The sequence below is a fragment of the Leguminivora glycinivorella genome, chromosome 15 (assembly GCF_023078275.1).
Source record: "Leguminivora glycinivorella isolate SPB_JAAS2020 chromosome 15, LegGlyc_1.1, whole genome shotgun sequence".
In the NCBI taxonomy this organism is placed as follows: domain Eukaryota; kingdom Metazoa; phylum Arthropoda; class Insecta; order Lepidoptera; family Tortricidae; genus Leguminivora; species Leguminivora glycinivorella.
Genome location: NC_062985.1, coordinates 1,692,002 through 1,709,046, shown reverse-complemented (window position 1 = coordinate 1,709,046; position 17,045 = coordinate 1,692,002). Strand labels below are relative to the sequence as shown.

The window sequence follows — 17,045 nt, the reverse complement described above, 5'->3', positions numbered from 1 at the left end:
CCTTCTGTACTTGTACTATTATATATTCTGTGCTACAACACCCGTGTTGGCTAAGCGATGGAAATCAGACCATGGCCAATGTCAAGTTCCAGCAATGTCAATGTTTGGACCAAGGTCTAAGGTAATCTTGGATCTTGATACGGCCAGTCTATTACATTATGGCCGAATGTTACAGACTGCCCTTGAATGACACCCTTTATGTGTGTGAATGTTATGGAGCTGAGGGTGATTTTAAAGACATTTTAACCGAACCGCGATACTGATTTTTGCACACAGTTATAGTTCTTCAAAATATATTTTTGTAAAGAAGCAGATAGGAACAGTCACCGGCAATAATATTTCAAAGGCTGCAAAATAATGTGTCTACAACTCTACATATATGATCCCAACGCGATACTCAGATTTATTCTCGTCTCCAAAACCGTTCTAATCAAGATCTCGAATCTAAGGCCATGTCACAAACAGACCCTACTCATAGTGTTGTATTCCTGCCGCTGAGTAAGGCTGCCAGAGCTCAACGAGGGGGCGGTGTGCTGGTGACGGGAGGACCTATACGGAACTAATTTGTTCCGTCTATTGTCTTTTGAGTCGTCGGCAACCCTGACCCTCCTTGGAACTTGGAAGGGAGTGTACACGTTTCTAATGGGTTGGCAACGCGCATGTGACACTCCTTGAGTTGCAAGCGTCCATAGGTTACGGTGACCGCTTTGCATCAGACGGACCGTATGCTTGTTTGCCACCGACGTAGTATTAAAAAAACAGCAAATCCTCAAAATTGTATCAGCAAACTCCTCACACTCCTACCAGGGCCCCATTTAATAAACAATACAAATTGTAAATTGTACCGACAATTTACAATTCTACAAGCTTCTGTTCAATAAAAATTACAAGTTACAAATTTGTCATAGTGGAAAATTTACATAATTATAGGAGTTAAGCTACAATTTTACATATTTCTGTTCAATAAACATTTTCACTTGACAGGTGATTTTTAACAATTTTGTAAGGAAATGTGCTTTATTGAACATATAATTGTAATTACAAGTTTACATATTATGTAAACTGTAGTACAATTCTGACAGGAGATTAATCCTGTGTCAAAACTCGGTTTGAAGTGTGCTTTACGATCTGCATAATCAAAAAATATGGTTCTAACAACTAGTAGTGACAGTAATGGTAAGATTATGAATATGGACGATTTTTTCGTAAAAGGATACGTTTTACTTTGGATGTAACGGATTTTACGTTCAACGAAAAATTCCGGGTGAGCAAAACTACCGTCGAATATTTACTTTTAAAAATAGGGCAATAGGGCAAATAGGGGGTTATCTTCAAAGTGAGACTAATACTTACTACAGATTTTGTGTGCGTTGCACTGGATGAGCTGTGGCTCTCAATATCATGTGGTAGCAGATGCACATGGGTATTCTAGCCTTTTTTATACATATTTAAAGATTTCAGTTGCTCGGCAATCTCTTTTCATTTCTTTATTTTAATCTCGTGTGTTTAATTTTTCACTAAACAGACCAAATAAAATATCCTTATTTACGTAAATGAGTAGAGATTGAATTTTAATTTTGTTGTTGATTTCCATACTTAATGTTAAACAGTTAAACGGTAAACCAAATTATTGAGAACTTGTTGAAAATTTACATTTTATGTAAATTGTAAGTTACTATTACAAATTTGTGAGTACAATATTGTCATTGTAAACTACAGGCGTTTTTTACATATTTAAATGTTTATTAAACGGCTTTTACAATCGTTACAATTGTACGTTTTCTAATTGTAGGTCTCTTACTTATTTGTAGGTTTTATTAAACAGCACTTGTAGCAAAACTTTACAAATATGTCACTTTTTTACAAAATTGTTGAATTGTAATGTTTATTAAATGGGGCCCAGGTCATAACAGACAACAATGTCATTACATTCCTATACCTTTAGTCCATTATTTACATCCATCGTTAAAGCTGCCCATTCGACAGACACTTTTGAGGGGTTAATGATTCCCCACGGGGGTACTTCCGCACAAAATGGCGCAGTGAGTTAGTAACCCTATAAGAAATGAAAAGGTCGTAAGTACCTTATAATACTTATACCCTTAAGACGTTGTTGTTAGGTTGTGGAGTAATAGGTGTTTCGCCGCGTATTGCCTTGGTAAAATTATAGGCAGGTGAGGTGATGGGTCACCCCTAGTGATGTAAGGTTTATTCTGAGACCTGCGTTAGATTATGTTGTACTGTACCCTTTCGTTTAGATTAAAAGTACGGGCCTGCTTTCGACAATCCCAACTCATAGCACCCACCATACCGAACTATCAAAGACATATCCTAATTACTTTTAATAGTGATTTTCTAGGCACAAAATACTTAGTAGAATCATCATATCAAGGAGTACTGACAATTTGTGGCTTTGGTTTTGTTCTGTAAGGTGCTTACATGTCGTAAAGTATTTTTCCTTCTCAATTCTCAAATCTTAAGTATTGAAATTACACTCTGTTAAGATCTGAATTAATACTTTATTTTCCTTAGAACTAAATAAAAAATAATAGGTACCTACTTATATGTGTTTCTCCTACTTTCTTAAACTTTTGTAAGTCATAATCACTCGCGCGAAAAGAAAAACTGCCGACTTGATAAGATAGGCTGACATAAATTGGATTCCATAAATCTTTATATAAAATAATCCCGTAAGGCCCTCATAAAAAGTTGTTGACTGAACTTAGGATCCAGACAACCACATAACTTTAGCATTTAGGCACAAAACTTCGCGATCTATAGTTATATTGTTGTTATATGTACCTATGTAGGTTTGGTTAAACGTTTTTTTTAGCAAACGACGCTGATTCGTTATTTAAGTCCTATACTTGAGTCTCAATTACCTACTGAGAAAGTTTCCCATCCCAAAGGTCCATCCTTTATTTTCTAACTTAGCGATGTCCACAGGAAATACACTAACTAGTCAAGCATGTTTAATATGTAAGTATTGAAGCAGGTTGGTAGAAAATTATAAGTTCCAAACACGAAGGTAGCAGAGTGTGTTAGCCGAATGGCACAAACGCTCTCGAAACGAAACGCTCGTAGATATCTATTTCTATCGCTCTTGCGTTTTGGCGCGACAGAGCCAGAACACCTTTCGCGGCGTTTCGTTTTCGTTTCGCGTCGTAGAAATGCCATTCGGCTACGGGGCCTGATATCATATTAGCTTTGACCTTGAAACTATACCGCAAAGAAAGCACTTACAATATAATGAAAATAATACGACATGACTCGGCCGATGCGATCAACTAGCCAAGGCCTAAAGGGCTCCGACCTGAAGTTAATAGCCAGATTCAATTAGATAAGGCTACGTGTTTTGTTACTGCTGCTACAAATGCGCGATTAGAAACCGGTATACCTTTACCCGAGCCAGATTTTGCTGGCCTTTGTGAGACTAGGTACGCACTACGCGGCTAACCGCGAGCGGCATGCCGCACAGCGGGTAGGTATGTATGATACCGGAGCCGCAAATAGTGTACGTGTACGCACTATGCGGCCGGCCGCAACCGATGGAAAGCGGTCACCGAAACCTATGGACGTCTGCAAGTCAGGGTATGTCACGTGCCCATTAGAAACTTGTAACTAACCCCATACTGTAATGTCTGTAGTTCATCGGGAATTTCTACAAAACCTCTTAATTTTGACGATAGCAGAATTAGATAATATCGTCATTCGTCGTTTGATCTGCACACAACCTCCCTTGTTTGTGTTTAGTGGACCTAATAATGCACCATTCTACAGTGTCGGACTAGCTACTTACTTACCCGAGAAACAATATTAGATACTCAGTCTGAGTCAGTTTTACAAGAAAGAACATAGTTGAGTCAGATTTTATGTGATGAGATTACTCAGCTTGGCACCCAGTTGACTGCGGATTCGATAGACTGTAAAACGTGGTGGTTCGATTTATTGCCTATGCTGTGGTGTCACCTGCGGCTTTGATTGGATCTGTGCAGTAACTCGATCGTGTTTTATTCACTCTGCGACATTCCCGTTCCATTCCAAGGCCAGTTTCTGACAGAAATATGCGAGAAAGCGTGGAGCGATGTTTTTACTGAAAATTAAAAGAATTTTATACTTGAACTTCGCTAATCGAGCAAGAGAACCGTGAGGGAGTTGGTTCTTAATAAAAACCTGTGATAAACTTTGTAAACATATTAGTTACGTGTAAGTTTGTAAAAATGCTATTAGTAGTACATAACACTTTGTTGGGCTACAACATGACACCAAATACGTGGCAGTGATAGAGAGAGACTTCCATATTAATACAACAGATCCGGCATTTCATTTCACGACTAACCACTGTATTCCCGTGCTCTGTTCGCGTGTGGACCACAGCAGTAGGCCTAGCACATGATGGCCGCGGGAGTATGTCGCCGCGAGATAGATGACACGTCTTTGTCTAATTGTATTAATGACATAAGGACAGGTAGTCTATCTCGCGGCGACATACTCCCGCGGCCATCATGTGCTAGGCCTGCAGGTATATCTGTAAGGCGGTCCCGCGGGATGGATTGTTTGCTCGCAGAATTACTAAATACATTGAAGACAAACAGGCGTGTTTTCGTCACATGGCCGCGACCCCATTAAGTTCGTCACGTTTAATATCTGTACCTAGGTATTTCTTGGAAATGTAGCATGCTGGCAATGTAGATTTGTGGACAGCAAGTTTTTTTCGCGTGAAAATAATCTGATCGGTTGCTGTCTGGACACCAGTTCATCACCTGCCTCTACGTAGGATTCATAAGAGCAACCAAAAGGTTGTCCGGAAGTCCCTATATACTCCATTCTTTTCTGAATTTTAATATCATGTTTCATTGAGAAATTATAAAGATCTCTTGAAATAAATTCGCCGTCCGATCACAAATTAAAATGAAGTAAAAAATGTAATCAGAAATGAATAGCGCCGCGACAAGCAGCTTCATTACAGTTCATCCCCCGTTTCGAGGAAACGCGTTTTCTTTATAAAAAATATATAAATCCCTCCCTGTGGCTCTGAACCTTTTTTCGATCAAGGACCAGTATTATTTTGATGGAAATATGGAGAAAACTTCTAAATATTACCTACATGCAATAACAGTGAGTCCAGTAGAATAGGAAACACTCACGGGATATAAAATAAAAACTACAATAAAATAACCATATGAGTTTCTAATGATATGTGACAGTGCGGCCGAGCACAACATGCTATTTTATTAAGCTTGTCGATAAGCACTCCTGTACAAAGTGATCCGTTGTCATAACACAGGCGATCGTCATTCTCTCTCTTATCTGCCATTGATAACAATTCGAAATACCGAATGGTTCAATGTTCTTATTTTCCTGAGTTGAGCCATCCAACTCATTATTTTCGGGTATAAACGCAAGGTTGAGGACAGCTGCTGCCTGAAGCGAGATGTAAAAGCCCCCTGTAGATTGTCGGTAGCTGTCTAGAGCGTCCTTCTACAATGATAGATTAATGTTTTACATTTTACCTTTTATTACCTAGATACTTGCTGCAATGCTTTGTTAAATTGAAACGTCGATAAAAAGTCATATATGACATGTTGTTAAAGAAATTACTAACGGATGTCCGGTCCGGTTTAGTTTAAAAAATATATTTCTTGCATCTAGAAATAAACTCAAATACTAAATCCAGCAAATCAGTCGTCCCTACAATATAAAGATAAAATAAAATAAATTAGTATTATTATCGTGAATTTCACTAGGTACCAAAATCCAGTGGAAATTCAAATTCAAAACAAATTTCTCCCAAACAGACGAAATCACCATAAAAACCGGCCAAAACTGTCATTTTCACGAACAAAAATAAACTGGAATTTATCTAGTCCGAAATATTCTGGGTGCGTCCGTAATCCAGACTTTCATTAGCTGAAACGAATTCCATATTTTCCGAAACATTAAGCTGGAAAATCCGCGATTTCCATTATGACTCCACATACTGATGACTAGAAAGTTTTTTGACAATTATTCAACCTTATTACATTAACTTTTGGTCTACAAAATGGGCAGGAGTGGGGCCCGGCCACTATTTTGTAATTAAGGATAGAAATTCTGCTAAATATATGAGAAACTGGGACTATGTCCTCTATGTTATTGCTGAAGCAGATAACAAAAGTAGGTTACGTTTTGTTAACTTTAACTTAACAGCGTCCGTTTTCATTATACTTTAGTCACTTAACAAATGACACCTAAAGTATTTCTGTCGAATCTACTTATAGAGTTTAAAGAAAATGCAAGTTGGTGCATACAACATATCGCAATATATTTTAATTTGGGAAGATTGCTAGTGACTGAAGTAAGAGAAAAAGATTTCAATAAAATTCTCCATACGATTTCATTTGTTAGACATATTTACTGAGTCGGAAGATGAATCGCCGGACATAAATATTTCCGACGACTAATTTTGACCAACGCCTCGTGCCATGGTCGTTGAACCTTAAATTTTAGGATATTAACTTTATTATTACGATACTCAAGCGCCGCCATTTGTCATGAAAAATTCAAGAATTATTCTGTATATTGAAGTAGGTGGAGATGAGCTGCGCCTATATATTTGAATTTGGAATACAGAGGTGTCCTTTCAGATTATAATTTAGTATATCTCTAATTAATTGTAGTAGGGTTATACATATTAATAGTTAAAATTAGTATTATCAATTTTATTTTCAATTCAACTATAAATATTACGCATATGACGTGTAAAAGTGCCCCTGTGGCCTATTTGCTGATTTTTTTTGTATTTTGATTTGTCTGACGGGTGGTGAATTAGTAAATATAGTAATTATAAATACAGTAAATTGTTAATTAACTATTTCATAACTTAATTTTCCTTTATAATATTTATTAATATACTGCACTGTTTACGGAAAATGAGAATAACATATTATTAATTTTATGTCCACATAAATAAATATCTTTTGGAAAGTTATTGAACAAATAAATCGAAAACACACAAAAGAAGATGATGAAGTAAGTAAATAATCGTAATATTTCGTAATAATTATGACTAGTGGACACTCACGATGATTTTAGTTGAATTAATTCATTTTGATACTTTTATCATTTGGTTGCTGGTTTGTATCTTTTGAATATGAAATAAACGTAATTTTACGTTTAAAATTCATTCATCACTTTGCATTTCGTAAGACAATGTTTAGTTGTCTTACTTAACGTTGAACATTTCAATAATTAGAGAAATGTAATCTAATTCTTTCGATACATATGCCCGTAGCACCCCGTAGCTTGCACAACTGGTATGGGTACCAGCCGCGTATAAATTTACTGGCAAATGGACTGGCATGCAAGTATTTTGTACGTGTATCGAAGGCTTTTCTCTTGAGGATGTTAAGAACAACACCAAGATGAGAACATTGAGCATCTTGTAACATGTTACAAGATCAATCATGATTTGCAACAGTTAATATATTGCTTTGTGTACATTTTTAATCCTTATTACGAGGGCATAAAGTATACTGATGGTTAGTTAAGGGTGTTGCTGTTACACCTTGCATCCCCACAACTAGGTTTACAGTCCTGCGTCTCGATGATGTAATGATGCACTATCGTGCCCCAGTTCACCACGCTAAACGCTCAATTGAGACAATTGTCGACTGAGACTGATACACCACACAATTAACACAACACAACGCGAACATTTGGACGTTAATTTTTATGGCCTTGTTCGCAATTGTTGTTGCTAACGGCATTGTATTACTTATATGTAATAAATGATAAAAATAATTAGTTTTCTAAAAATGGAATTAAAACAAAAGGAAACGCTACGGATTAAAGATTTATTAAAATAAATATTTGAATTTGGTCTCCTAAGAGCCACTTTCACCAACAAAAACGGAGGGTTAACCCGAGATTAACCTACCATTTTATATGGAATTTGACAGTTGATAGCCCACTAACCTTGAGCTAAGCGGGTGGTGCAAGTGGTCTTAAAAGTATTATTAGATAATCAGGTACCATAGGACTGATTCAAAATAGTAATGTTACCTTAACCATACATTAATGAGTAGGTGTCTTTATTCTTACATATTAATTATCGTTCCACGTGTAACGAAGGAAATGTTCGAGTTAAACGAACACGAAATTAGTTATGGAGGCTTCGATTAACTTGATATATGTTAAAATTGACAAACATTAATATTAGCACTATTAGTCGAGAATCAACCAAAGGTGTAGTGCCATCTAGACGACCATACAGTTTTCTTGATGATTTCGAGGTACGATTTCTTAGACTTTATCTGTTTATACGTTATATGTGTCTTTGTTCGTAACATAGCCATAAGAGCGACCTCTGGGGAAGGCAAAGTGTAACTTGTTATAGCAAAAATTTGAAATAAACAATTCAAGAATTAACCAAATTGATAAGATCACCTGTAACAAAACAACACAAGTGATACGGTACAGAAATGAAATCGCATTGCATCTCGAGGCAATCGTTTGGAACGCGCCGGCGCCGCTCCAGTAACACCGCGGTATTGCAATAATCCCGTGCTCTAACTAAACCGTTTGATAACGTGCGCTTACGCCGTTTTGCTGGCTGGAATCTGTGCGGAAAGAGAGGAATGTAGTTGGTTGCCTTATATCTACTCGTATTGGCGTCCGATGGTAAAACTCGTCCGATCGTAGAATCCCTGTAATGTAAGTTACCGAGGTCCCTGTTAAATTAAGACGAGAAAGAGGGGAGGGGGGGCTCCGTTGAATAAGGAAATGAGATTAGTATTGGACCCTCTACCATAAGTATACCTATCACGTTTTAGTTTCCCTGGGGCATTTTTGCGAAATAGGTAAATTTAATGTAGAGTAGGAAAGGAACTACTCAGAATCACGAGCTCTTTCGATCCTACTAGGTAAAAAAAAGCGTCCCAAATTTAATTTTTCCACTTCGTTACCATTTTTCACACACTTTGTACAGCGGTTACAAAGTGGAAAGTACGCAAAATAATAGAAAATTTTGGGACCACTTTTTTGTCTTTTGTTTTTGTCCTAGATCGAAAGGGCGCGTGGTTCTGAGTAGGAAAAAAGTAAAATTTACCTACCTTAAAAAAATTTTTTTTGGTGATTCTTCTCGCGAAAATGCCCCCTGACATTAACGCTCGCTATCGAGTTACGTGTTCTGAAAGGCTCTATCCGGGCTCAGTTGCCGCCATATCAACCACACTCCTCTTTCCGTACAGACTACTGGTAGGAAGGACTTAAGCGCCAGTAGCCATAAGGCGACTTGATTGTGTATCATTATCAGTTTGACTAATTGCTTGCTAATACATTGCATCGATAAATTGTTGCTTGAAAGATTTGACGTGCCTATGTGATTCAGTTTTGATGTCTGCATATTCTCTTTTATATGTAACTAGCTTTTTCCCGCGGTTTTGCTCGCGTTAGCAAGAGACAAAAAGCAGCCTATGTATGTCACTCTCCATCCCTTCAACTATCTCCACTTAAAAGATCACGACTATTCATCGCTCCGTTTTGCCGTAAAAGGCGGACAAACTAAACAGACACACACACTTTCCCATTTATAATATTAGTATGGATGTGTAAATTTCTAAGAACGCGACGCACTTAATTGGAATTAGATTGATAGTAGATAACGGCAGAGTCTCTAGACTAAATTTAAAATTATACCTACTTTATTATGCTATTACCTATTTTTTCTACGTGTGGTCTGGACGCGTGGGTAGTTCAGTTATTTCGGTGAAAAGGTTCAACGGCATTTATTTTTGTTTTCTTTGTGGTCCTTCAATTATCTGAACTCACAGTTGAACTAGCGTAACCTTTCCTAGCTCGCGATGTGGGTGTTCGTTAATTGTGACCTTTGTTATTTATTTGTTTATTCATACAATGAATATCAGAAATATAAAACGCAGTAAGATCTACGTAAGAAATAAGTCATTGAAGCAGCAGGTTTTGGTACATATTATAAATTAATAGGGATTTTTACGTAAAATTCTACGTAAAGATCGCTGCTTCCTATAGTTGAGGAAAACAATTCAAATTTTCGTTATTCTCTTCACCCGCCTCGCCTCTCTATCACGTGTACGTATTTGACTGAAAAGGAAACAATTTTCGCGTTTTCGGCCGTCAAACGGCCTTGATGCTTCAAAGCTTGAGTGAAAACTTGTAAAATGTTTGATGGAGTTGAAACTCTAGGTTCATGGGGTCCCAGCGTGCACAAGTTTTATGCAGAAATCAGTTTGATTGACGTATCTGGCGACCAAAGAGCTGACGTTGCGATACAGCTAAGAAATGTCACCATCTTTTATTTGGGTTTGAGCCACCGATTACCTAAGTTTGTTTCTTCAATTCGTATGCGCACTGCCAAGGAGTGGAATTCTTTGACGGCGGCTATATTTCCGAGCTCATATAACCCGGCAGCCTTCAAATCATGGGTGAACTGGCATCTTCTGGGCAAGCTCACTCCATCGTAGGCCTTTGGCTAGTCTGTGGCCGAGAGTAGGCCCATTTATAATAATAAAAAAAATGTTGCTTGGTTTTAGTTTCCATATGTAAATGTTTTCATGTAAGTTACCATCCAATTCTGTTTGTTCCAGCAATGGAGGGCGGCGCGTGGTGCGCCCGCGACATCTCGCTGCGCGCGCAGAAGAAGTTCCTCTCGCGCGTCGGCGGCTCCGCCAGCGCGCGCGCACTTGTGCTAGACGAGCACGCCGCCAAGCTGCTCGACCAGGTAACAAAATAATACATTAAAAAATCCTTTAACGCAGACTGACCATGTTGGGGTCTCCCCAAACCTATCGACGCGACCAAAAATCGCTGGTTAGTATGAATGAACATGCGTAATACGTATGCGTTCAGCGATGACGACGCGTAGGCCGCGTCAATAAATTTATGTTTAGGGAAAACTTTGCTCAGCAGAATTATCAAATTCAGAATTATCAAACTAGCCATCCGGTTGACCATCTTGTTGACCGTCTATATTGTGTTTGTAGCGGCGAAATAAAAAACTCTTTGTGTATGATTCCAGTTCCTCTGCGTACTCCGGTCCCGAGTGGAGAAGCGCGAAGCTGAAAAGATGGTGAAGCACGTGATCAAAGCGGCGGTCAAACTCGGCGTGCTGCGGCGGCACTCGCAGCTTCTGTCGGCTGACGAACGCGCGCTCGACGCCTTCCGTTCCAAGTTCCACGTGAGTACACAGCTAGTTTCCAGAGACGCGTGAGAACGCAACAGGGCATTTCAACACTTTTTTACCAAAATAGGTACCTAAATTTAATGTTTTTCCTAATCAGAATCACGAGCCCTTTCCATCCTACTAGGCAGGAAAAAGCGTCCCAAATGTAATTTTCCACTTCGTTTCTATTTTCAAAACACTTTGTACAGCGGTTACAAAGTGGAAAGTATGCAAAATAATAGAAAATTTTGGGAGCATTTTTTGTCTGTCGTTTTTTATCCTAGATCGAAAGGGCTCGTGATTCTAAGTAAGAAAAACATAAAATTGACCTACCTTGAAAAAACTTTTTTTGGTGATTCTTCTCGCGAAAATGCCCAACAATCAACCCTCTCAGACCACAGAATAGACAATAATAGTCAGAAGTCAGAAATGTTGGTCGACACAGAATTTGCAGAGCATGATAGACCTCTCACATTTCCCCTAACAGCGATTTGTTCATTAGAGCTGTAGAACCATAGCCTTATGGTTGATTGTAGTTGTCCTTGCTGTATTCTTCGATTTATTTGGAAAGCCTGGCTGAGTTAGTTAATATTTGAGATTTCAGATTTTTATTCATAAAACACAGTATTTAACATGACAAAGTAGGTACATAAACAATTTGCGTGGGAACTAGGGAACGCTAGGAAGAACGCAGTTTTTAATAAATATTTTACATTATTGTTTTCAGACTGTGCTGATGGCAGTGGTATCGTTCTGCGAAGTGGAGTTCTCCTACGATCGTGAATTCCTTCAGGACGCTCTTCGCGAGTCGCATCAATCACTAAAGTAAGTATCATTCACAACAAACTTATTATTGAATCTACTGGGTAATGGTAGTTCAATTGTTTGCTATTTACAATGATTGGCTCCTGCTCGAGAAAATATGTATAATATGATAAGTAATCCAGCCATCACCTTACGCGACAACATTTTCATCTTCATCACTTAGATGGTTGGTAGTTTTTAACTGTGCGTTTCTCCACAAACCGCTTACCCGTGAGACTATCAGGCGGCCTGTCTGCTCGTATAAAGAAAGTTCGAGTAGTTCAGTTTCAAAACAACGAATTGCACTTTCCAGATCATCCAAATCTAGAAGATTACTTTGCTAAGCCGGGAAAATTCACGCGCTCTTCGCGAATTAGCAAAGTAATCTTATCATGGATTTCCGCAAAGTAACGTCCGATTCCATCGATTACTTTCCAGGTCAGTGGTAGAACGCCACCTCTCGGACAAGTCCGTGTCCCGCCTCGCGGGGGTATTCGCGCTCGTCTCCCGCGCCGACCTCCTCGACTCTCTCTTCGCCGGGCAAATCGACGCCGACGTGCTCAAGCTGGCCCGCATGCTGCGCAAGGAGCTCGACCGCGGCCTCCTATAATCCACCCGTCCAAAGGTCTGTGTCCAATCTCTAGCGGGAATAACCCCCGAATCAAGGATATATCGGGACTGACAATCCCATACAAAAAACGTGTACCTCTTAAATGGATAAATGACTAGATGATGCTATATCACAGCCTGGAAGTGGCAAAAAATCATTTTCACCAATAATTTTGCGTGTTTTTTAACAACAAATATCATTAATAGCATTCAATGCACATTTAAATTTTGTAGGCCTGTTCAACGTAGTTAATGATAGGTGGCGCTGAAAAATGGAGGTACGATGCTTAGTATGAAGGTTGTCAATCCTTTAAATCATCCTTGCCCCGAATCGACGTGGGACGTTATCCTCACAAATGGGGACTTTTCTATGTGACGAATTTTTTGCACTGTAGGAGGAGTTCTCGGTAGATAGTTCTTTAACACTTTTCTTAAAGATGTCACGGTAGGACGGGGAAGCCGAATTGGTGTCGAGAACCAATGTTTAGCGGCTTCGCATGACATTGCCACGAATAGATCTTGCTTGAGCCTAATCTCACTATTTATATGTTATTTTTACACGTTTTTAATTTTTGTACCGCTTGAATTATAAGTATAAAACTCCCGTGAGACTCAGACATATTTAAAAATATTTTAAGCGGGTTACTCACGTCTTAAGTCTAAGCTCCTCGGAAATGGAGCGAAACATGTCGAGCGTTATATCGACTTAATACGTGAGGAACCCGCTTGAAATAATTTTAAATACGGCTTAATTAAGTGTAATTTTGAGCGAAAATGTATAGTAATATTGAACTACTGATAATTTTTTGCCATAAATTGTCTTGTCAACATCGAATATTGGGAAGAAATTATGAGTGCATTTTTACTGCAAAACATGAATACTCATAAAATATTAAGTCTCATTGGTAAAAAGCTATGCGCAAAATAATTTTCTTCCGATTACATTTATGCAATATTTTTAAATAATTGAAATCCGTATTAGATTATGCATATTAAACATATCTTTTAGATAAGTAAATGTATAAATTCTGCTGGCGATTTCAATGAATCATGTCTCATGTAAGACAAATTAATGGAGGAATATGAATATATAATTTTTTTGCTGAGCAAAAATTAGCCTACAATTTTATTTAATCCAAATTTGTGTAACGAAAACATTTCACTCATTTCACGTGCATTTCGTTACACAAAGGAAAAAGACTTTTTTTATTCAAGGCTTGCCGTCTCGTTTGCCAGTATTCTACATGACGTAGTTATAAGTTTATAAAATGACATTAATAATAGGAATAATTGTTTTGATTGCTATAATTTATTAGTTTTATGTTGTGAAGTCGGTCTGTTGAATGGTTTAATGTTAGGTAATTAAGGTTAGAATGCATTTAATAGCTGTACCTAAATGTGATTTCAATGTTTATCGGCGTTATTTTATCGGATTTATGTTAGACTATAAGAAGGGAGCTCCTACCATGAGTTTCTGACGTTTTAGAATACGTTACTCGAGAGCATAAATGTCAAGAATATGTAATTTTTGAAAAAAAAAATATGTAATTTTTATTTTTTTATGTAAAAAAAAAAGTAATTTTTGATTCGAGACTTCTGTTGCATGATGTGTCTGTTGATGCAACTGGCCCTAAGTAACCGTTTGCGGACGCTGTTCGCCTTCTTAGGAAACGTACCCAAACTACGCGACACGTTTAGGGGGAGGGGGGTCGTCAAAATACTACCCTTGGTCACAGAGGGGGAGGGGGGGTCTAATTTCTTGTCACGTAACCAGTGGAATATTGGCCTAGCCGTGGCCAGCACTGGGACGCATATATATGCTGGTGATGAGTCTTGTGAGTGGGGAGTCTTGGCATATACTACGCTTGGTCACCCAGGGGGGGCAAAAAACGGCACAAATATGGTCACGTAGTTTGGGCATGTTGCCTTATAACGATTGTGTTTTTCCGTGACGTTTATGTTATCAAGTAACGTGTTAAAACTCACGGTAGTCATACAGTTACCAACAAGCCTAAAACATGACATAAACTGAACTGATCTAACGAAATTGTCTTAGTTGGTTGAAAATAATCTAAGTGTATATTTTAATTTAATAACAATACCCAATTTTAAAACTTTAATAGCGACATAATTGTAATGTTAAATACAAATTGTCCAAATAACAATATTTCGATATTATCTACTGTACGTATTAAAATATATCGATCATTTTATCCATAGCTGTGTGTACGATATACTCTCTATATCAACTGTATTGGACCAAAACTATATCGCCACGCAGTCAACATATCTGATATAACAGTCATATCTCATTTTGTATTAGCAATAATAATTTAAACTTTTTGTAATCGAAATTATTTCGGTTGCGTATTTTTATGGGATTATATTGTTATATTTTTGTATACTAAGAAGTTACAATAGGACATAAAGACGATAACTCATACAACTAACTGACAAAGCTTAGAAACACGAACGTAGGCCATAATTTTTATTATATTTATGTACCTACAGTACCGGTCAAAAATTTAAGTTCACTCCTTGTTTTCAGTACAATTGACTGCTTTAGAGAGATAGTTTTTTGTAGTTCAGACGTCAAAATTTGTTTCGTAAACAATTTATATTTTTTTAACATCTGTTTCCCTCAAATCTTATAGGCTAAATAATTATCTGGCTAAAACTGTGTTTCGTGTAAAGATGTGTCTCAATTAGTGGCAAAGGCAAGGCCATAAATATAACTAGCATTTTGCCGTCATGTTTATTAGATTTTAGTGAAAGAAAGGTACGTGAATTGTGTGTAACTAGTAAAACAAATCTCCACAAAACAATAAATATAAGTTGAAAACATATTTCGACTACCAAACCGAAGATAATTATCGTACAAAAGTACTCATTTGTACCGAAATTAAAGGGTGAACTCAAACTTTTGACCGGTACTGTATATAAATGTATAACAAAAAGGAACACCATGACTTTGTAATTTAAAAAAATTTGTTCCTTTGTGTAACGGAAAACAAATTACTTAGAAACATTTTCGTTACACAGTGGAACTAATCATGTTTTAAAAATAATGTTTACCTATGTGTTTACTTTGTAACATCACAGTATACAAGTAAGTAATTTATTTAAAACTACTTTTAAGTTAGAGCACGTAAGATCACTTGCTATGTCAAACTGTAGCCTGGTATTGTCAATTACTGTGTACAGGCGTAGTCAAACGTTTTGTATAGAACATTTCATGCAAAAGTGAATGCAAAACTGTATTGTCATCTACATTACATTGAACAGTAGTAACACAAAATACAGTAACAGAAAAGTCAAATGTTCTTAAAATAAAAGTGCCGTGTAAAAGGAAGGAAGTCTTAAAATATTGCACGAAAAAATCTTGCCACGTTTTATTATTCCTGTAGGTTTCACTAGGTTACTAGTCAGTTTCAAAAAACTTGGAAGATTTTTTAAATAATATACTCTACGATGTTAGCTCATAATAGCTACTTGGTCCTTTTTTATCTACGGCTTACAAGAAGTCTTTTTAAATTATTTGGCAAGCCATTTCCGTGCCATTTCCGTATTGAAAGGCAGTGCTTTATTCTACTGACGAATTGGCTTTGCCAGAGTACAACATAAGATACTTTTGTAAATACCCACTCGTCTGCACAGTAACCTGCTACAGGTGGCTGTCATAGCTAGATGAATTCAAAGACGTCCAGGTAGGGATTGTATTAAAGTGACAATATAAATGTGTAGGAATAATTTACTTTAGTTACTCTCTACTTGGTGTTATGTTAGCGTCCGGATGGGGTGATTAAATTGACAATATGATCAGGAAAAAATGACATCTTTCTCATGTAGGAAAAATATAATACAAACATATTTTGCTAGTGGAATCGGCGCGGCAATCCCGTTTTTGCGTCCACATTCGCCTTGATTGTATTGGCAATTTCATCAGATTGTATATTTTCCGTCTGGACTGACCTTAACTCAGATCGATGAGATACTTAAAACCATTTAAAACGTGTCGCACAGCGACTTTTATTTTGGCACAAGACTCTTTTATACGGCGCGCAAACTCGCATGCGATTTTAGATAAATTGCGGTTTGTTGAGGTTATATACCATTCGGCACACTAAAGAAATAGGTACTCAATCTAATGAAACTCGCATGCGAGTACCCACGCCGTGTAAGGGTTCTCAGTTGTGTCTCGTGATTGAAGTACTTTTGTATCATTGTCTTGTCTGATCGGTAATACATAAGGTAAACTTAACGCTTCTTATCTCATATATTTTACACGAGTCGCTTTTTTACACGTTTCGACAAACATTTGGTTTCGTAGTCACTTTTTTATTGAAACCAGCGAAAACTTTAAAAATACGAGTACGTATCTTTTTGCTGTTCTTGCTGGTCGCAAAATATTTAACTTGCAATTTTACCTTTAAGAAAACACGTAGACATCACT

The 17,045-nt window shown here is 37.5% G+C and overlaps 2 protein-coding genes across 2 annotated transcripts in view; both read left to right on the top strand.

Annotated features, from left to right (window-relative positions):
- The window catches only part of LOC125233778 (tumor necrosis factor alpha-induced protein 8-like protein), a 109,364-nt gene extending 94,269 nt beyond the window's left edge, over window positions 1–15,095 (top strand). Inside the window, exons 3-6 of the mRNA XM_048139874.1 lie at window positions 10,605–10,738; window positions 11,036–11,194; window positions 11,907–12,004; window positions 12,422–15,095. Of these exons, the coding sequence (XP_047995831.1) occupies window positions 10,605–10,738; window positions 11,036–11,194; window positions 11,907–12,004; window positions 12,422–12,593 (563 nt within the window). The 3' untranslated portion in view covers window positions 12,594–15,095. The remainder of the gene's footprint in view (window positions 1–10,604; window positions 10,739–11,035; window positions 11,195–11,906; window positions 12,005–12,421) is intronic.
- The window catches only part of LOC125233768 (beta-ureidopropionase-like), a 494,359-nt gene that overhangs the window by 273,082 nt on the left and 204,232 nt on the right, over window positions 1–17,045 (top strand). The gene's annotated exons all lie outside the window — the stretch shown is intronic.